General features: G+C 42.1%; 2 protein-coding genes across 4 annotated transcripts in view; one reads left to right on the plus strand and one right to left on the minus strand.

Moving 5' to 3' along the window:
• brf1b (BRF1 general transcription factor IIIB subunit b) overlaps positions 1–21,294 on the minus strand; it is a 131,217-nt gene extending 109,923 nt beyond the window's left edge. The window contains exons 1-3 of the mRNA XM_020496700.2: positions 21,046–21,294; positions 20,391–20,599; positions 81–161 (exon numbers count right to left, since the gene is read on the minus strand). Coding sequence (XP_020352289.1) covers positions 81–161; positions 20,391–20,574 — 265 coding nt within the window. The 5' untranslated portion in view covers positions 20,575–20,599; positions 21,046–21,294. The remainder of the gene's footprint in view (positions 1–80; positions 162–20,390; positions 20,600–21,045) is intronic.
• On the plus strand, positions 897–16,952 carry LOC116376518 (uncharacterized). 3 transcript variants are annotated; one of them, XM_031837353.1, is made up of 19 exons: positions 908–1,210; positions 1,339–1,397; positions 1,472–1,558; positions 1,799–1,926; positions 2,281–2,424; positions 2,711–2,788; positions 2,889–3,059; positions 3,285–3,381; positions 5,246–5,469; positions 6,921–7,110; positions 7,252–7,460; positions 7,562–7,679; positions 7,789–7,994; positions 11,348–11,465; positions 11,550–11,719; positions 11,998–12,095; positions 12,326–12,441; positions 12,527–16,033; positions 16,208–16,952. In XM_031837353.1, the coding sequence occupies exons 1-19, from the start codon at positions 1,179–1,181 to the stop codon at positions 16,246–16,248; spliced, it is 5,793 nt and encodes a 1,930-aa protein (XP_031693213.1). In that variant the 5' UTR covers positions 908–1,178; the 3' UTR covers positions 16,249–16,952. The 3 variants fall into 3 exon arrangements, with proteins under 3 accessions (XP_031693215.1, XP_031693214.1, XP_031693213.1); XM_031837355.1 differs by lacking the exons at positions 11,348–11,465; positions 11,550–11,719; positions 11,998–12,095; ... (1 more) ...; positions 12,527–16,033; positions 16,208–16,952 and adding an exon at positions 8,834–10,134 and having other exon boundaries at positions 897–1,210; XM_031837354.1 differs by lacking the exons at positions 11,348–11,465; positions 11,550–11,719; positions 11,998–12,095; ... (1 more) ...; positions 12,527–16,033; positions 16,208–16,952 and adding an exon at positions 9,068–10,105 and having other exon boundaries at positions 897–1,210.
• Positions 21,295–21,412: the final 118 nt, after the last annotated feature.

Genomic DNA, 21,412 nt, shown 5'->3' on the forward strand with positions numbered 1-21,412 from the left:
CACTTCTATCTCCAATATGCTGAACAACCCCCAGCTGTTTTGAGAAGGAGAGGGCATGGTGGGTTTAGTTCAGGACTCACCGTTCTGCAGCGTCTGAGCACGGGACTCTTTTCCAAGGCTGGTGTGGAACCCAGTACCCAGGACTGGGGCTTTCACTGGACCTGGAAGGAGATTAATATATTAATAATAATATAATAATAATAACAATCACAACAATAGATATTTTTTTTCAGGTAATCAAAGCACTTTTCATTGCATTGGGGAGAATATAATCATCCACTACCAATATGTAGAAGCACCTACCTGGCCAATGCCACTGAAGCCATTCGCCTTTCTGATGTCAAACACTAAAGAGCTGACAAAAATGTTCTGTCAAATTAAAAAGTCATTATTGCAAATTATAACTACATAATTGCTAACCACTCAGCATATTTGAAGAGAGCCCATATATTTTACCAAACATTTAGTCTATTTTGAATGAGTTTATTTTTAATCAGCATATGCAAATCAATGTTAATTTAGAGAAGAAGTTTGTTTGTGTTCTAAATCTCAGAGTATAAAACCAATGAATATTGCCATCTGGTGGTTTGTGATAGCTAGACAGCACAGCTCACCAAAAGAGGAGATAAAACGCAGGCTTATGACAATTTTACCTCCCTCTGCTGGCTTTTTACTGTGATAAACATAAGATTTTGCTTCTACAAGACCAACGTTTCCCAAACTCGGTCCTAGGACCCCAAGGGGTGCACGTTTTGGTTGTTGCCCTATCACTACACAGCTGATTCAAATAATGAACTCATCATCAAGCTTTAATTATCTGAATCAGCTGTGTAGTGCTAGGCTAAATCTATTTCATATTCAACCACCAAATATAACATTTTGTGCAGTTGGCTATGCATACCCAAATAAGCTTCACTCCTTTTGTAAGAAACGGTGCCAATGGAAGTCATCAAACTTTTTACAAAGCAATCAAGTTCAATCAGTTGCACCTGGTTTCCATTCTGCCTCCTTCTTCTGGTGGTGATTAGTTTACCTGTGACTGAATTAACTATTTTTTTTGTCCCTTTGGTTCGTAACAAGGGAGTTTCAAAGCAACCTGTTTTGCTTTTCTTGCCGTCTTTATTTTCTGCTACTATCTGACCAGTACTGTATTGTTTGCTGGGTATTTGTATAGCGAAATGATGGCTCCAAGCCTTGGTATTAGTATTAGGTAAATTTGATATTCTTAAATTCTGAGTTTGAAGTCACTTGGAAAAATGCAAAACAATGTTGATGTGTTGTGGTTCTCCATGCTTTTACCTGTGAGAAATGTCAGATATTAATTTAACTTTCTCCCAGACTATCATTGCTTTACATGGGGGTTCTTGGAAGTCCCAAAGGTTACAGTATTCCAGAAGGTATGCGGAGTTCTTTTCATTGATCAAGGTCTGCATTAGTCTTCTAATGTACCCTAACCTGAATTGTCTCGTAGGAGTGGATATACAGTCAGAATGTCGGGATCGATACCTGTGGGTGCATGTTGGTTCGTCTGGCAACGCCCCTAAGTTTGAGGCTGTAGGTGGGTGATGACAAGGTTTAAGTATTTTTTTGTATTACTTTAGACCTTACTTAAAGTATGGCTCAATTTGATTTAAACGGTTTATGATTGAAAGATTTGGTGCCCTATGTCTTAGTTAGTGGGTCCTCAATATTGGCATTAATGACCATAGTAGGCAATAAGTATCCTATAGTAGGATGGAGTATATTTGTTTAATGCAATTGATGCGCAGAGTGAAATGTAGCGTCCTCTTCTCTGCAGATGTGGCTGGTGTGCATCCCATAGATGAAAAGAATGCGTCCCGGTGTGGTTACACCATCAGCACCTTCAAGATGGATGGCTACACCACTCTCAGGGCTTCCTACTTCTCCTGTCACATTGACAACCAGGTAGCCTATTGGTGCATCCCAATATCTCATTCCTCCTGACGTGCTCCCGCAATGTAAAAGCGTTGGATTGGTGGAGGCATGAGCTAGTGGGAGGGGGATAATTGGGATATACTGTACGTCTCACTCTAGGACAGCAGAGTTCTAAAGTCTTAGCCCAATCTGATTCAACTGTCTCAATGAATCAAGGGTGGTTTGATGATTTGAATGAGGTGGTGAATAGGGTGTGTTGGTTTAAGGGATGGAACAAAAAGGTGCAGGCTGAGGACCCGGACTCAAACTCCTGTCTTCCCATGCTGGACTGTCATCTTGCTGAGCTGATCAAACCTGATGACTAACAAATATTTGCTGTTTCAGAACGATGAGGTATTCACCTTCCAGTTCAATATCATTGTCATGGATGCCAAGGACCAACAGTCGCGTTACCCTTTGTCTCAGACCTGTTCCCTGCTACTGCCCTGGTCCCAACGGGAGGTTATATGTGAAGAGGACTACATGGAGGTACAGTAAGGCTGCCTTTTCCGGTCCTGGGCCTTTCCGGCCTAGCCTAGTGTGCATACTGGGTTTCGCACTGAGTATAAATGCAATTTGCTTTGTCAAATGAACTCTGATAAATACCCAATCAAATTAGTATGTTTTTGACCATTATTTAAGATTCAAACTAATTGATTGATTAATTCTGCTGGCATATAGTGGGCCTCCAGAACCAGAATTGGAAAATCCATAATTGTTTTTCTTTGACACAAAGTTAGATGACTCCTCTTAAATATAGTCCTATATCCCTTAGGTAACTGTGGGGAGAGATGTGCCTTGTACTACCTCTGAAGGAACCTCAAAGGAAGCATGGAGGGCTGCCCATTCTGTTGTAAGCCACATCCTTTAGAAGCATTCAACATGTTTCTTAAGTATAATCTTTGCATTGAAACATGTTCAAGCTTGATCTTGACTCTACTGACTCCTCTTAGGCCCAAAATATAGCCAATTCTGCATGGCAGGTAATGTTCCTAAAGAATGAGGATGAAATGGCCACCATGCCCATCACCGAAGCACATCGACTGGGTTACGAGCTGAGTGCCACTCCGAAAAGGGTTCTCTTCCGCTCTCCCTACAGACAAACTCACTCGGAAATCATAATGGTGGGTATTTCAAGAAATTCTATGTGTTTCAGTACTCTGCGCTGATCTGAAAACATTATTGAAAGAAATATGGTGGTAGCCCTCAAGACGCTTGCTCTTATAGCGGTGTATTCCCAATCAGTGCAGATGCGGAAAAGCAAGAAACGTTGAACTTCTAAAATATAATAAATTAAGGCCTAAAACTGGCAGACCCTTTTCCCAACATTATTGTCTTTCTACTCTCAGGTTGACGGTGTTGCGGTGGAAGTCATTCACGGGACAGTGTTCTTCAGTCAGAAAATGATGGTGGTCATGATTGACATATCTGTGGCCTGCACCATAAGTATATTTATTTGTATTCCCCTATATTGCTAAAGAATGGTCTTTAACAATGCCACTACCATTAGATGCAGCATATTTTTTTGATAACTCCATGCAAATGAGTTTATTATATTCAAATATAATGCACGTAATAATCCAAGACAACTGTGGATTAATATTTATTCAAATAAGCCATGAAATTGTGCTTCAATGACCAGGTTTCCAGTGAAGTACATGTAGGATAAATGACAGGCCTGATGGAAACTGGACATTGTTAAACTTTCCAAATTTTGACAAAACAAAATACATAAGATGGGATCATTTTGTCAGTAAAATGACAAATGTCGGAAACGCTAACGCGCAAATATTGATATAATAACCATATCGAACTTGTGACGCGTGGCATGTGTGGTTCTCCCACTACAACTGGTCCGGCAAGCATGCAGTTTATTAGGCTACTGATGAAATGAATTAACTTCACAGGGTGGTGAACGTACAAGGAGGTGGCTTGATGCTCCTTTCCAATAAATATTGGTCTTATTCTGGTGACATGATGATCAGCGCTTGGCTTCTGTTTGACAAATACTCGCTCTTTTGATACATTTTCTCAGGTAGACTATGCGTATGCTCTAGGCAGCATCGCCATCTGCGCGTTTTTGGCTGGCGCGAACATGCCAATAACATGCTGACCAGACCGGACACCTCGCGTGCACGACCGTCGCAAAATAAAAGTAGAAATCCATGTTATTCAAATATTGCACCGACACTGCTCGCGCACGCCAACGAGCGTCTGCGACGCCAAGGGCTAAATTAGAACTCATTCCTATTTCTGACGCAGGTCGCGCTGCAAGTCCGGCCTCTCCCATCTCCTCATTGGTTTATAGAAGCAGGTACCCACGTGCCATCTCCTCACGTGGGTGACAAAGACTAACTGTTTTGCTGGTAGTCGTGGTAATACAATGAACGTTTAGATGCGATCACCATATAAGTTAATTGATGAAAAAGCCTGGAAGGAGGGGAGAGATGACTAGAAACGATTCGGTTGGCCGTTTTATGTGTGGATTAATTGTCAGAGTAGAGGTCCTTGTGCATTTCAGGTAAAAAAAACAACTCAATGTTTTATCCCAGGACAAATTAGCTAGCAACAGCAAGCTAGCTAAATAGGACAAATTAACGTTAGCTAGCAAGTGCAAGCTAACTAGCTAAATTGCCATACATGTTTAATGATCTTTGACCTGTCCCCAAATTAATGTCATTGGTTCAGACTTTGTTTTGATATTTTAAACTGCGTGTCGTGAACGCGTTTGTTGTGGGGGGGCTAAATACATTTATGCGCGCAGCCGGTTTGGGTTCCGTGTAACAGTGGGTAAGCTCTTAACATTTTTTTGAACTATTAGTTGAAAATGCAATTGAAACCCATTTAACTAGTTTTAGATTTCATCTGCAACAATTTGATGGAAACATCTCTGAAATACCGGTTTTATCCAGACTTTAGAATATTCTCATGAAAATATGTCGCCAATTAGATGGAAACCTAAATGTAAATACAATCACTCATCCACCTCTTGAAAGGAATTTGCATTTGAAAGACATTCTGTTGTAATTGCTGAACTATTTCAAATTGAGTACTTGTTTAAAATCTACCTACTGTGTGCACATAGTGGCATTTGAAAATGGAGTACTCATTTAGTGATCATGTACAAACCTTCAATCGAGTACTTGTGCTCATCCCTACACTGTTAACCAGAGTTATTCAAATCTGAGCCTGGAGGTTCAGGGGTAGACCTACTGATGGTTTTCTGTTCTACCTGATAATGGTCTGAATATGTCGCTGATTGGCGACATGGCTACCATTCTAAAGACTTGCATTGCTTTCTCGCTCTCAGACCCAGGATACTTTGACGGGGTCAGGCTACTCTGGGAGACCCCCAGGATCATGACACCGTTGGTTCACAGCGGCTTTGGCTTTGAGAGCAAGCAGATCAACGTGGGCGTGGAGAGCCAACTGCTAGATGAGGGCACGGCGAGGGCCAGGGGCTACACTCTAGAAGTCAAAGGGCTCATGGTACAGATGGGTGTCCCCTTTGGTGCCGAAGGAGGATATAGGAAGGTAAAGGCCACTGGACTTTAGCTCCGATCTGGGTTCAGACATAGCCTGGGTGGCAGTCTGTTTCTGCTCAACTACAAACTCCTTATGGAATTGTCATGCCAAACATAGTTTGACAATGGAGTAGGCAAAAGCAAATACTGATCTGGGACTAGGCTAGGTTCAACTGGTGCCAGGTTTTCAAACTGCAACCCCAGAGAGCTTCTGGGTGTAAAGGCTTTTTTTTCCTCCAGCCCAGCACTAAGATGACTCTTGTTTAAATGTCCAATACAGCTGTTTATCACTATCAAATAATTTCTGGGTAACAATTAAATACATTTGTGATTAAAGAAACAAATGGCTTCTTAACCAAGGGCAAGTAATTTACAGCATGGTGAAGTCACTACGGAAGGCCAAAATTCATCCCACCAAAACAAGCCGGAACTTATCAAACCGCTCTTGCACTAAAAGGGCATTATCATTTTATTTCATATACACAGGAAAGTCAAGTTTGTCTACACTGGGCCTTTTTTCAACTTTAAAGAAATCAACTAGGCCTAATATTTCATCTGGACCACAATTGAGCTAGTATTTTTGTGCTGGGCTGACACAAGCCTGCACCAAGTAGCTCTCTGGGACTGGAGTTGGAAGACCTGATCTATAGTGATCAAAAATAAATGCAACAATTCCAATGATTTTTACCGAGTTACAGTTCAATTGACTGATTTCGTTCTATGAAATGCATTCATTAGGCCCTAATCTATGGATTTCACATGACTGGACTGGGGCGCTGCCATGGGTGGGCTTGGGAGGGTGTAGGGCCCCCCACTGGGGAGCCAGGCCCAGCCAATAAGAATTAGTTTTTCCCCACAAGGGCTTTATCACAGACATACGCCTCAGTTTCATCAGCTTACAAGGTGGCTAGTCTCAGATGATCCTGTATGTGAAAGTCCTAGACTGGTGTGGTTACACGTGGTCTGCGGTTGAAGGTGGTTGTAAGTACTACTAAATTCTCTAAAATGACGTTGGTAGAGGAAAAATAAGAAACTAGTTGAGAAACTCTCTGGCAACAGCTCTGGTGGCTGTTCCTGCAGTCAGCATGACCATTGCAAGCTCCCTCGATGTAGACATCTGTGGCATTTTATTGTACCCAGCACGTGTGTGTAATAATCAAGTTTAATCAGCTTCTTGATATGCTACACCTGTCAGGTGGATGGATTATGTTGGCAAAAGAGAAATCATCACTAACAGGGATGAGAAATAATATTTGTGCATATGGACAATATCCGAGATCTTTTTATTTCGGCTCATGATACCTTTTTATATGTTGCGTTTAAATATTTTTGTTCAGCATAATATATTCATAGATAATGTTTACCTAGTGTGCTTTTAAACTTAAATTGGTTCTAAAACTAGATTGTTGCTTATTCATGACAGCTTGAAGTGCAAGTTAACACAGTAAACTTTATTTTTAGAGTTTGGTGACAAACAATATCTACCGGGAGATGTACGTGGCTTTCCTGTTCTATGAGCATGTGTTCTCTCATGTCTACACTGATGGTAGCACTGTTGAAACGAGACACCGGCTGCTCAGGGTAGTGGACACTCCATTGCTGTGCCGACACCCTTTCACCGTTGCTGTCGACGCTCTTCCTCCATTCCACAGTATGTTCATCCTTTTTGCACATAACGAACATGTGGTTACAATAACCAAGGTGTCATTTCCAATGTGCTTTGTGGCATTGCTGATTTCTTGTTAATCCTGGTTATTTGGCTAATTAACAATTTCCTCCATTACTACTCCAGAGACCAGCTTTGAAGAGCATACGTTCAATGTGTACTTGGGGAACATTCCTCATGATGTGTCTCTGATGGGAGTGAAGTTGAATGAAAAGCAGTTCTCTGTGTCAGATGCTGCAGAACATGGCTACACCATCAGTAAGATCGTCCATGCCAATGGCACCCATGCCTATACTATCAGGGTTCCTTTTGACGACAAGGCTGTGCATAGGACAGTGAGTACATTTTGGATCAAACACATTTCCATAAATGGAGCTTATAGTCATGAATTGCAACTTTTGAAATAATACTTTTTAAATGTTTTTTTTCTTAATAGTACTTAGGTGAGGGGCTCTTCCAGTACTCCATGGACATGAACTACACGTTAAGCATCATGCCCCAGGAAGAGGCTTACTACCATCTAGCCTCTGTTATGGAACAGCTCAGCAACACATGTAAGGACTTGATTTGAAGACGTCTTTATATTTTACTTCAAGCGTAACATTTTACTTTGAAGACCTTGCTAAAATAACTTGCTTTCAAAAATCTGCATTCTCACCCCAGTCCCGCCTGAGCTCAAAGGGGTTTGCACAAGAGGAGGCATTGTCTTTGACATGACCCAGCCAAGACTGGGATACCTGTGGGAGATCGGGGTCGGTCATGACCCTCTAACACCTGAGCTGGTGGCTGAAAGAGGGTACAACCTGCGAAACGAAAGCCATATTTTGACCTTGGAGGTGCCACTGTTCACTGTTGGCTACACTTATGAGGTACAGTATGTTGTCAATTCTAAAGCAGTGTTTCTCAATCCATTCCTAGGGGAAACCCAAAGGATGCACATTTTGTCTAGCCCAGCACTAAAACACAACTGATTCAGCTATTCTCCAAGCCTGTGATTAGCTGTATCTGTTGTGTTGATGCTGGTCTAGAACAAAAAAAGATCAGTCTCAATCCATTCTTAGGCAGCGGTTCCCAAACTTTTTGGCTCACCCCCCCGTATACATTTGGGTCACAGCTCGTGTTCCCCAACACACTCACGCATTTATATTTTTGAAAGCCCTATTGCTGTACAATGATGTACACATCATTGTATGTATATATGTATATATGTATATATGTATATATGTATATATGTATATATGTATATATGTATATATGTATATATATATATATATATATATATATATATATATATATATATATATACACACATACAATGATGTGTACATCATTGTACAGCAATAGGGCTTTCAAAAATATAAATGCGTGAGTGTGTTGGGGAACACGAGCTGTGACCCAAATGTATACGGATATATATATATCCGATTTTGGTAAAGGCTATATATATATATATATTTGCATTTCACTTCATACTTTTATTTGGTCATTTACATGGGTAATTACCATAAACATATTCATCTATACTCACTCTAATTAGATGGCTGAGCCTGACGCTGGGAGCACAGCATTTGTATTCAGAGCTTTATGCTTGACACAGATAAAAGTAGTTAATGTTCCACTCTCGTGAGTCTTAACATTTAATGTATGTAAGTGCGGGAAAAGTAGCTTCACAGATGAAAAAGCAATCAGTTTATCAATGCGATTTCAGATTTTCCTGGTTATTCTCCTGCGATTGACAGACCGAATTCAACCAGCGGGGTTGTGGCAAAGGCTGCACGCAAGGTCCTGTCACTGGACAGTTACAGGAATACTGTAGCTCCGGTGGTGGCAATGAGCGGTTGTTGGCTCCAGTCGTGGTTTTCGTGGCCTCTTGAAAGTACCTCCTGAAATGTCCATTATGTTTTGGAGGTAATGAGTGATTGTTGCTTTTTGTGACATCCAGGTACAGTTCATTCTCCTCAAACTAAATCCAGTGAATGCCTCCACACTCGTCCACTCTACTCCACTTGCACTGCCCAGCGCTCCAGCTTCTTCACAATCTCCTCAACTTTGTCAGCCAATGACATAATGTTGGTAATGGGGCCTTGCCGTGACATGTTAAGTCCATTCAGTCTATCAAAAAATGTCTGACAGGTTTGCCAGCCATTCTGCATTGGGTGACTCTGTATCCAGTATGAATAGGTGTTCTTCATCTCTCATTTCAAACAGACGCAGCAGCATTTTACCTCGACAACCACCTGACCTCAGTATGCAACAGTAGCGATTCATGCTCAGATCCCATATGTCTCGTATTTGAAGCTTGCCTTTATGAAGTACAGCATTTTGTTTGAAGCATACTAATAAGCTTATTATCAAGGGCCTTAGAAGAAAGAGCTTCCCTGTGTAACACAATGAGGGAATACTACGTGTGGCACAACAGCTTGTACCTTTGCCTTCAGACCCTTGTTTGCCCATCTGTACACACGCCCATACAGTTCTCCCAACACAGCCCCTCATCCCGCATCATCAAATGTTGAATGTCCCCTCAAGCACACTGCAAAATAACCTCTTCATGTTTCCCGATAGCAGTATTTGATGAATACGAGAAGGTGAGCTTCATGTGACATCAGCTGACTCATCTAGTTGTATGTAGAGAGAATTTCCCACTTTTTGTTCGATCAATCTGACGCTTTCTTTTGCCACTTCATATATTCGCTGGGCAACAGTGTTATCAGACAGCGGGATTTGTTTGAGCTGACGCGCTATTTTCTCTCATACCTATTGCTGCGAGGAGATTGAGTCTCACCAATAGTATGTGGCTTTTTAGATTTCTCATATTTGAGACCATGATATGATGCTTAATAACAAACAGCTTGGGCTTTGGTAGGGGTTGTAGTCTGTGGTCAATGTCAGCGTAGAGTGTTTGTGTAAATGTCTCTTCAGTTTCACTGGCTTCAAACTGTTCGATTTAAAAAATAAAATAAAACATTTAGCACATGCAACACATTGTGGATGTGGATCAGACATGCGAAAACAAACTGAATGTAATCACCTTTATCTCTTTGCTGATTTCGAGTGCCAGCTCACCCTTGCGGTCCTTTCCCACTGGTACTAGGGTCTCAACAGGCGGCTCCTCGCTCGGCCTAGGCTCTGTCATTATCAGATGGCGTTTCATCGGTTGTAGATTCACCCTCATTAATGGTTGCATTGTCTTTCTTTTTGAAAATCGGCCACCGGTTCATATGAGGAAATTAGTCAATCGAAATAAATAAATTAGGCCGTAATCTATGGATTTTACATGACTGGGAATACAGATATGAATCTGGTCACAGATGCATCTCAGTACTTCTGTGCATTCAAATTGCCACCAATAAAATGCAATCGTTTGTGAGTAGCTTATGCCTGCCCATACCATAACCCCACCACCCCCGTGGGACACTCTCTTGACATCAGCAAACTGCTCGCCCACATGATCCAATACATGTGGTCTACGGTTGTGAGGCAGGTTGGACGTACTGCCAAATCCTCTAAAATGACGTAAGTGGCTTATGGTAGCTAAATGAATATTAAAATCTCTGGCAACAAATCTGGCATATATTCCTGCAGTCAGCATGCCAATTGCACACCCTCTCAACTTGAAGTCTGTGGCATTGTGTTGTGACACAACTTCACATTTTAGTGGCCTTATCATCCCCAGCTCAAGGGGCACTTGTGTCATGATCATGCTGTTTAATCAGATTCTTTATATGCCACACCCGTCAGATGGTTGGATTATTTTGGCAAAGGAGAAACACTCACTAACAGGAATGTAAATTCATTTGTGCACAGTTCGAGAAGTTGTCTGTATGGAACATTTCTGGGATCTTTTATTTCAGCTCGGCAAGCATGGAGACCAACACTTTACATGTTGCGTTTATATTTTTGTTCAGTGTAGTTAAAACATTTGCACTAATTTGGGGAGGTGGTCGACCAGTTAAAATATATATAAATAGATAGATAGACTAGGCCCACTACTATATTGGTGTTGAAACTATGCCACCCCCTAGAGGCTCAAGGTAAAATGACTGGCAAAAAAAAGATGCAGTTTGTTAATCTCCCCCTACCTGTCTGTGCCGACACCACAGTTTGGGAACCACTGATCTAAGGCATGACCATCAACCAAATTTGGCAGGACATTGCCCTCACTTTAGTAGTTGCTTATAGGCCTACTTCACTGCTATGGGCCAAAACCTTTTCATTTCAGGATATCAACTTGAGGCATTTTTATGGCATATTTGAAATACACTCAAGAGATTCAAGGACTTTGGAGATCCAGACAGCAACAGCAACGCGCTGTCTTTTCAGACGTGATCAGCTTATAAGTGAGTATCCAGCCATAACTCGCATGCTTTGTTTTTGTATTGGGCTGTCATCTGCAGCTTTGACCTTTTTTTTTGTCTTTCCAGTCTGTTCAACTGATGGGATCATGACTGTGTTGACCAGTACAAAAACTACCTGGCCTGCAGTGAATCCACGCAGTACTACCCTCTTGGACAGAACCTGTAAACCAAAATTAATGGATGACTCAAGAGTTCTGTTTGAGTTTGGCTTGAACACGTGCAATACCACGGTTATGGTATGATCTCATTTAAAATATACGTTTGGAGCCTGTGGAATTTTGTTTTGTTTTAGCTCAATTTGAAAGGTCAGCCTAAATTATTTAAATACTTCATTAGGGGGGGGGGGTGTGTATGTAAGTTTCGATTTTAACATTATCTAGGTCTAAATGACAATCCCATAGAACAAACAGTATACAATAATGCTATAGGCTAGATGGTGGGAAAATTCAGTCATGAGCTTTTGACTGACTTGAGCTACACATTAAAGTAACAGAAGTTTCCACTTGTCTTGTAGGTTGAAGACTCTTCTGTAGTGTATGAAAACGAGATCCTGTCTTATAGGGAGCTCATACTTGACAGCGCTTCTTTAATCTCCAGGGATTCTAAATTCAGGTAAAGATCAGTCATGGTTATTTGGGAACATGATCGATCTTAGCTTTTCAATGCTGTCGTTTTCATGATACAATGCCCTGATCTGAATATGATAATGTGTTTGTGCAATAAGCTACCTAAGAATACAGTAGGTGACCTAGGTGTGAATAATCATAGTCCCAAATGTCATTCAGAAATGTGGATTAACTGTGGCTGCATATGGCACAGCTCTAATGACCTTTCCTTTTTAGAGTCACAGTGCGATGTCTCTACCCACATAGCTCAGTCAGTAGGCTGTTTGTGGACAGGACTTTTAAATCTCAAATGTCTGGGGTTGGCTCAATCAAATTCACAGGGAGCAACAAAGGTAAGATTGTTTTACATAACTACATGTAGTCTAATTTGAGCACAGTTTTGAGGAATGTATAACAAAAAAATCCTTTTTGTTTTAGATGGCGCAGCCAATAAACCAGTGCCTGACTGTCCACAGCAAGTTCTCACCAACACTGAAAGTGTCCAGGTTATCAGCACAAAGCCTTCTCCAAGCAATCATGAGGTGTCACAGACATGGGGGCATTATAGTACCAATTATGGATCTTTAACAGCTGGCAACACCCTGGATCCTTCTCTCAGCCATTACAGCAGTCTCCAAAGAAGTGGTGCCCCACAATCATCCAGCAATGTACAAAGTGTTCTGAATCGCTATGGACTTGTGCAAGGTGGAAGCGCTTATGGTACTGGCCAACACAAATTAAGTGACACCCCAGCCATAAATGTCTATGAATCCACCCAGGATGTTAATACTCTACATCAAAAGGGTATGGGAATCAGGCCTGAAACTGATGGAGGCAGCAGGCTCTGTGGATATGGGCAATTTCCCATCCATAGCCCTGTCCAGGGTGACGGGATCAAATGTATCCCAGGCCACTATAGGCCTACATCTGCAAAGACGATCAATGTCCAATCTAGTGTCCTCAATCTAGTTCCCAGCCACTTAAACAGTACTCCTGGTGGCAGCACTCAAAATGCACAGCAACATTTGAGACCTCACCCAAACTATGAGGGTAAGAGACCAAGCAACTCTGCCCAACATGAGATGTACAATGCTGTACAATCAGCAAAGGTGTGCAAACCAGACACACGCCATCATGCAACTGTCCAAACGGTGAACAATAAGCCCACTTTGAGTAACCCTACTGCACAAAGTGGCAGCACACCGCAGCATTCTGGAGGTAATGTCCTCTCTGGCTTAAGACGCTATAGCCAATATGGTGTTTTGCAAAGTTCTGATGGCATATCTATCCCCCAGCAATATGTCAAGCCAGCCAGTGAACAATATACTCCTGGCACTGTCAAGACCCCAAGCCACTATGACACTCCAAGCAAGGTAAACCCTTTCCTTGCTTCCTATGTTTACCAGAATACTAAAGTACAACCTGGTTCCAACTACAACACAGATGCCCAGCGTTTTGGTGTGAAACAAGTCCTTCCTGCTAATGCATATGGTTCTTCTCAAGTAAGGAACAGCTTCCAGCAAGTCCCCAGTCACAAAGTCCCACTAGGTGACCGTGCCCAAGGTACCTCAAGTTATGTGAAACCTGCTTCCAGAGACAACTTTGTTGTCCAAGGTGTAGATCGTCAACCTACCACCAGCAAAGTCCCTGAATACAGCACGTATGGGGATAGCCAAAGTCGTTTATCTCAAGTTCCCGGTCATGATGGTCTTGGCCATGATGAAACCTACTTTGGAGAAGTGAAGTCCACCAAAGCTCAATTGGCACAAATGAAGATGCTTGTACCTAGCCAACTTTCTGTAAACAAATATGGACCTAGCAAGGGACAATATGCCAAGCCAGCTTCTGGCCATTATGGATCCTCAGTTGGCAGGACTGAAATTGTCTACAGTGGTGCAAAACCTAACACCGATTATTACAGCACAGCACAGGGCACGGTCTACCAAGCTTCAGACAATGTCCAGTCTACCCCTCAGTTCCCATTTGTGAAGGCTGATGGCAATATCACTCAACCTAACCCCAGCAATACAAAACCTGTTCACTCTGGTATATGCCAAAGCCACAAACGTCATAATAGTGCAGCCTCTAGCTTCTATGGAACCAGCCAGGACACACATTATGTCCCTGTGGCTAGCAAGTATGATGCTTACAAAAGCAATCATGTCCAACCAGCTTCGAACCAGTATGTGGGAACGCAAACCATTGTTACACCTGGTCTGTACAGTGGAACTCTGCAGAAACTAGCTACTAGCCTGCATGCTGCCTCTCAACCACATAATGTCCAACCCATGACTAGTTGGTATGGTCCTACTCATCACATTGCAATCAAACCTGCCTTTAGCCAACATCAAGTTTCACAAAGTGATAGAGTTAAACCTGCTACTAGCAAGTATGTAACCCTTCAACACCACAGCATCCAACAAGTTCCTGGCCAGGATGTTTCACAACCTAGTAGTGCGAAACCTGCCACAAGCACATCTCAATCGGTGCCTAGCCAGTATGATGGTTCTCAAAGCAGCAGAGTTGCCCATGCCCCTATTGGGACTATTCTTTTTCAGCAGAACATCATACATCATACTTCTAACCAGGACAGGGGTCCACAAAGTGTCAGCGTTAAACCTACCAAGTCTGCTCCTACTCACAGTAATATCAACCAACAAGCTACTGGCCAGTATGGAGGTTCACAAAGCTACAGAGTTGAGCCAGCACCACCACATCAGATCAGGATCCAACCTGCCACTAGTGGCATAAGGGAACCCTCTCCCGTTCAGTCTGCTTCTTCTCACCTAAACATTGACCAACAAGCTACAAGTGTGTATGGAGGTTCACAAAGCCACAGAAGAACTCCAGCTCCTAGCAAGTATGGTGCTTCTACTGTTCAGTATGCAGCAAAAGGACGAGAGCGAAATCCGCTTGCAGTCATAAGTGGTAGCAATGTTGATACTGACGGATCAGATCCTTGTGTGGAATGTTCCTTGGGCAACTCTGGAGGAAATTCAAACTTCATAAAAGTTCGCAGTGGAGGCCAGCCTATGGTTTCTCAAGACACTGGTGCCCAAGACAATCCCAGCTGTGTCAGTCCTATTTATTGTTTGTTCAACCAAGGGTCAGCCCAAAGTGGTAGTGCCCAATCAGTGGAAAAGCAACCGAACTTTGCCCAGAGCCACATTGTCCAGGTTCCACCCAGCCATTTCCAACCAACATCTCAGGGTGGGAAAATAAATGGCCAACCTGACCCAATTCATGGTACCACTTCTAACTTTCATCAACCTGTCCAGCATGGTGGTCATCTTCAAGCATTAAACAGAGGTGAAACTACACTAGGCTACCATGGGTCTGCACAGCTTACCAGTGCCCAGCTGTCACCCAGCCAAGTAAAACCAGCTTCTGCCTATTACAGTAAATACCAACATGGTTTTAGCAAGAATGCTTATGGAGCTGTACAATCAGCCAATGGTGCCTATGAGAACACCCAGGGCAGCAATGGCCAACTTAATCGTAGACAACATGGGTCACCTTTAAGCTTCTATAGAGCTATTCATGTTAGTGCTAAGAAACATTTATCAATGACCAGTGTTCAATCCCCAAGATACGGGGTTGTACAAACAGGCAATATCCAACGAGACAGAAACCCCAACACTCATAGTGAGTATGGAGCAAACTGTCTTGGTTGTGGACAAATTCTTTCAGATCACCATGGGTACTTATCTAGCCTCAAAGGCATGCAAGGTGGAGCTGAGAATAAGCCCAACAACTTGAACTTCATCTCTACAGAAAAAGGAAAAGCTACAAACCTGCCCAAAGTCAGTGGTAACCATATTGATGCTGAAGGATCACATGAAAACTGTCCTGACAACTCTGGGCCAAGTTCAAATAACCCTCTAAACCCCAGGAGCAGTGACCCAGGTCGCTACGGTGGTAGTGTGCATGAAGGCATCTTGAGAGGTAGGCAATATGTCCTATAATTATCATAATGTAACCCTAGCCTATAGCTGTGATCAAAGCAGATTGCTTATCTTATTTTCTCAAGTAGTTTGCTTTGACAATGTGCCTGTGTAGCCATAATTTCTGGATAATATAAAATGTAGATCCTTAAACATGTAACTTCTATTTCATCAGGTAAGCGTGGCCAAAGAAATGAAAAGGCCAACGTGAGCTGAGCACCTTGGAACATCACTCAATGTAACTTGTCAATTGTTCCTCCTAGGATAATGTTGCTAACTGGGGAATCTTCCATGCCTATCAAGATCTTCTATTGCAATACATTTCTATTTCAGATGTTGGAGTGTTTTTAGTCTAACCTTTAAATTTAACCTTGTCTATTCAAGTGCGATTTTCAATTGGAAGGTTAACTATAACCCACAGACTGGGTTCATAAGCTACATATTGCATGGTTCTAGGACAACTAAAAAAAGAAAGTAATGAGCTAATTCTTACTATTCTGTCAAAATTAAGCATCATACAAAGAATATAAATAAGTTGGTCATTTTAAGATGAAGAAACTACAGGAAGTAACATTTCAATGAACTTCTGGACCAGACTTGTGTTTAAAGGCCCACTGAATTTACGTGTGTGTTTAACGTTACAGCCATCTCAAATAAAAATGTATGTCCGTTGATTCAATGTCACATTTTTAAATGCCTCATACACTTAATTTTAAAATGGTTTATAACCCAAAATAAGGTTTTATGCCATTTGTAAATTATCTTTAACCATATTTTGAAGCAATATATTAACTGTCATGGACTGTTTGTCCTTGCAGCTATAGTGTCATCTCTGCCTTGGAGTAGTTACATTTTTCCAGCCCTAGCCATCTCAGTATAGCAAACGAAGTGGCAGGGTAGCCCAATATTAGATCTCTGATTTAATTAGACAAGTTCTAAAGGCATTCCATAGCGACTGTGATCGAGAATTTCTGGTATAATGACTACCTGCTAGCAGCATGTGTTCTGAATCCGAAGTGACATCCATAATAGGTAGATGGTTCTGATTGGAGAATTGCTATTTGCATCACCGAGCAGTGAACGTAACTATTAAACCATGTTTTTTAGCTGCTTCTCCCCAAATAAATCTAATATGGATGCCAATGTGTTCTACCTTCGCACGTAGATGTCTGGGGCAGCACCTGCCTGTTTTGCAGGACTCCTTAGCTAACCGACAGGTGTACACAGAAAGCAAAAACCAAACATTGGCATCCAAATTAGATCTTGATTTGGGAGTTGGTATCTAAAACATGGCAGAGTGGGCTGCCTCGCTTCTAGCCTTAGGGAACTGCAGTATTTGTGTATTTTTATTACATTGTTAGCCCAGAAAATCTTAAGTATTACATACCGAACCACCCAGGGCATTTGAACTAATTCCAGAGGCTGACCCAAAACTGCATTTATTGTAGCTGTGATTTTAACAAGGCAAATTCAACAGACTGGATCACTGCTACGCTAACTTCCGCGATGCATACAAGGCCCTCCTTTCGGAAAATCTGACCACGACTCCATTTTGCTCCTCCCTTCCTATAGGCAGAAACTCAAACAGGAAGTACCTGTGCTACACTGGTCTGACCAATTGGAATCCACACTTCAAAATTATTTTGATCATGCGGACTGGTATATGTTCCGGGTAGCCTCAGAATATCGACGTATAAGCTGATTCAGGGAGTTTATAAGGAAGTGTATAGGAGATGTACCCACTGTGACTAATTAACCTACCATAACCAGAATCCGTGGATAGATGGCGGAATTCATGCAAAACTGAAAGCGAGAACCACTGCATTTAACCATGGAAAGGTGACTGGGAATATGGCTGAATACAAAGTTATTCCCTCCAAGGCAATCAAACAAGCAAAATGTCAGTATAGAATAAGTGGAGTCACAATTCAACAGCTCAGACATGAGACGTATGTGGTAGGGTCTACAGACAATCACTGACTACAAAAGGAAAACCAGCCACGTCACGGACACCGTCTTGCTTCCAGACAAACACCTTTGCTCGCTTTGAGGATAATACAGTGCCACCGACGTGGCCCTCTACCAAGGACTGTGGGCTCTCCTGTCCCCACATTCTTCAAAATGGCCACCATTGTTCCTGTACCCAAGAATGCAAAGGTAAATGAACTAAGACTATCGCCTGTAGCACTCACTTCAGTCATCATAAAGTGCTTTGAGAGACTAGTCAAGGATCAACCTTACCTGTCACCCTAGACCCACTTCAATTTGCTTACCGCCCCATTAGGTCCACAGACAATGCCATCACACTGCCCTTTCCCATCTGGACAAGAGGAATACCTATGTGAGAATGCTGTTCATTGACTATAGCTCCGCAATCAACACCATAGTACCCTCCAAGCTCATTAAGCTTGAGGCAATCTGTCTCAACCCCTCCCTGTGCAATTGACTTCCTGATGGGCCGCCCCCCAGGTGGTGAAGGTAGGAAAAAACATCTTCGCTTAGCCTCAACACTGGGGCCCCACAAGGGTGTGTTCAGCCCCCTCCTGTACTCCCTATTCACCCATGACTGCATGTCCATGCATGCCTCCAACTCAATTGTCAAATTTGCAAACGACACAACAGTAGTAGGCTTGATTACCAACAATGACGAGACAGCCTACAGGGAGGAGTTGAGGGCTCTCGGAGTATGGCGTCAGGAAAACAACCTCTCACTCAACGTCAACAAAAGTCAGTTGTACACCTGAATGCATTCAACTAAAATGTGTCTTCCGCCTTTAACCCAACTTTGAATCAAAGGTGCGGGCGGCTGCCGTAATCGACATCCACGTCTTCGGCGGCCGGGGTAAAATGGCTCGGGCAGAATGACAGATTTATACCTTGTCAGGCTCGGGGATTTGATGGAGCAACCTTTTCGGTTACTGCCTGCTGCCCCTATCAAAACAAAGGAGATGATCGTGGACTTCAGGAAACAGTTTTAAGTTCCTCTGAGTACACATCACGGACAAGCTGAAATGGTCCACCCACACAGACAGTATGGTAAGGCGCAACAGCGCCTCTTCATCCTCTGGAGGCTCAAGAAATTTGGCTTGTCACCTAAAACCCTAAAACTTTTAGATGCACAATTGAGAGCATCCTGTCATGCTGTATCACCGCCTGGTACAGTAACTGAACCGCCCACAACCGCAGGGCTCTTCAGAGGGTGGTGCGGTCTGCACAACGCATCACCGGGAGCAAACTACCTTCCCTCCAGGACACCTACAGCACCCGATGTCACAAGAAGGCCAAAAAGATCATCAAGGACAACACCCACCCGAGCCACTGCCTGTTCACCCCAATACCATCCAGAAGGCGAGGTCAGTACAGGTCCATCAAAGCTGGGACCAAGAGACAGAATCTGTTTTTCAATCTTAAGGCCATCAGATTGTTAAACAGCCATCACTAACACAGAGAGGCTGCTGCCTACATACAAATGTGAAATCTTTGGCCACTTTAATAAATGGATCACTAGTCACTTTAATGCCACTTCAATAATGTTTACATATCTTGCATTACTCATCTCATGTGTATATACTGTATTTTATACCAACGATTGCATCTTGCCTCATCGCTCATCCATATTTTTTATATATTCTTAATCCATTCCTTAGATTTGTGTGTATTAGATAGTTGTGAAATTGTTAGATATTGCTGCACTGTCAGAACTAGAAGCACAAGCATTTCGCTACACTCGCAATAACATCTGCTAACCATGTGTATGTGACCAATTTGATTTAAGTTTCTTGCTCATTGTTCGGTGATGCAAATTGCTTCTTTAAAAAAAAAATGAATCAGAAGTCTCCAGAATATTTTTTATATATGGATGTAGCTATGGACATGGGGCACATGTCTATAATGGGTTTGTGAAGGCTTTATTATTGTTACTATTTCTCAAATCATAAGAAAGCAGCATGGGGGTTATCAAACATTTAGCAAAGCCCACAAGATGTAGCCAAATGCTGATTTAATTTTTTTAAAGGTAGTCTATGATTTGTGAAACATTTATGTAGCCTAGTGCTTATGATGACATTATGCACTATATATACTTTTGGTTTAATCTAACTGCAAGGATTTCTTCCCAATTGAATTATACCATCAAGCTTATTTGAACAGTTGTCTTTATTTGTGAAGAACTTTTCTTACATTGTCTGCTTAACATCAGAGACAAGCTTGCATGTAATATGGTGCATTTTCACATATGCAATATTTAGCATCTCTAAATATGGATTTGGGCAGAGGATATTTGTGTAATACTGCACAGTGGTAAGATCAAAAAAAAATGTTTTGTGATGCTGAAGTCTTATGCAAAATGCAGGTCTTACCATCTGCTGAGACGAATTGCCCCACAGCTGACGAAATCCCACCACTGCCCTCCACGAATTGCACCTCGGACACGATGATGTTGTCCTCCAGCACAGACCCACAGTTCGTGCATACCGCATTGCCCCGAGCCTGATCGAGGTCGATCTCGGAACAACCACAGTTCTTGCATATGCGGGAAGTCATGTCTGTGGTGTCCGCCCAAATAAACCTGTATCAAAAGAGGATAATTTGTCACTTCTGTGTAACGTTTGCTACATAATCGTATTTACACATTCCCCATGCAATGTGTTGATTACACCAGTAGGCCACCATTGACAAGCCATCAATATATTTGTGCATGCTAAACTTTGCTTCAGAGAAGATTTTTCAAGCAATTACTGAAATTGTTCAGACAACACATGAAAGACATGAGATCACAGTAACGTGGGACATGGTTTGCGCTCATTGTCACAACAGTACCAAAGTCAAGATAACCAGCTAGCTAACCCATTTAATGTGTAGCTAGCTACATTAGCAACTAGATATCACACACCCACTACTGTAATGCAGAAGGGGAGACATGCATGGCAAATATGTTTTCATTTAATTTTCAACGCCGAGATATTAAGTACTATCTTTATATTTAGCTAGCTGTCGTTATTCAAAGTTTAATACCTGCGCGGTGTTAGCTAGTACTTGTAATGGCGACAAAGAAATCCAGTACAGGAGGAAACACTTCAGACGCTATGGATACTTGGTTAACTCTTTTCTCATAGTAAAAAGACTGTGCATATGCTAAAAGCTTGTTCTCAAAACATGTTCACGTGATACAACGATATGCCGTTTAAAAAGGTAATTGTTAGCTAATTTCATATCCCATTCGACGAGGTATCTTATGTTTTGGTGTTTTGACTTTCGCAAAACCTACTCGGCATAAGCTAAACCAAATATTTTATTTTCAGGGTAAGGATGACAACTTCAGGATGAGTATTGCATTTATTGAAACTATGTACACAGTACTCTTATTTATGTATCCCAATTA

Source organism: Oncorhynchus kisutch, linkage group LG12, assembly GCF_002021735.2.
Source record: "Oncorhynchus kisutch isolate 150728-3 linkage group LG12, Okis_V2, whole genome shotgun sequence".
Taxonomy (NCBI): domain Eukaryota; kingdom Metazoa; phylum Chordata; class Actinopteri; order Salmoniformes; family Salmonidae; genus Oncorhynchus; species Oncorhynchus kisutch.

What these genes read in the sequence shown, in the direction of transcription:
- LOC116376518 (XM_031837353.1), top strand. Translation starts at nt 1,179, where the DNA reads ATGATGGCTCCAAGCCTTGGTATTAGTATTAG. An exon ending in CCGAAGGAGGATATAGGAAG is followed by an intron (nt 5,470 to 6,920) that starts GTAAAGGCCACT and finishes CTTTATTTTTAG; the next exon opens with AGTTTGGTGACAAACAATAT. An exon ending in ATTCACAGGGAGCAACAAAG is followed by an intron (nt 12,442 to 12,526) that starts GTAAGATTGTTT and finishes TTTTTGTTTTAG; the next exon opens with ATGGCGCAGCCAATAAACCA.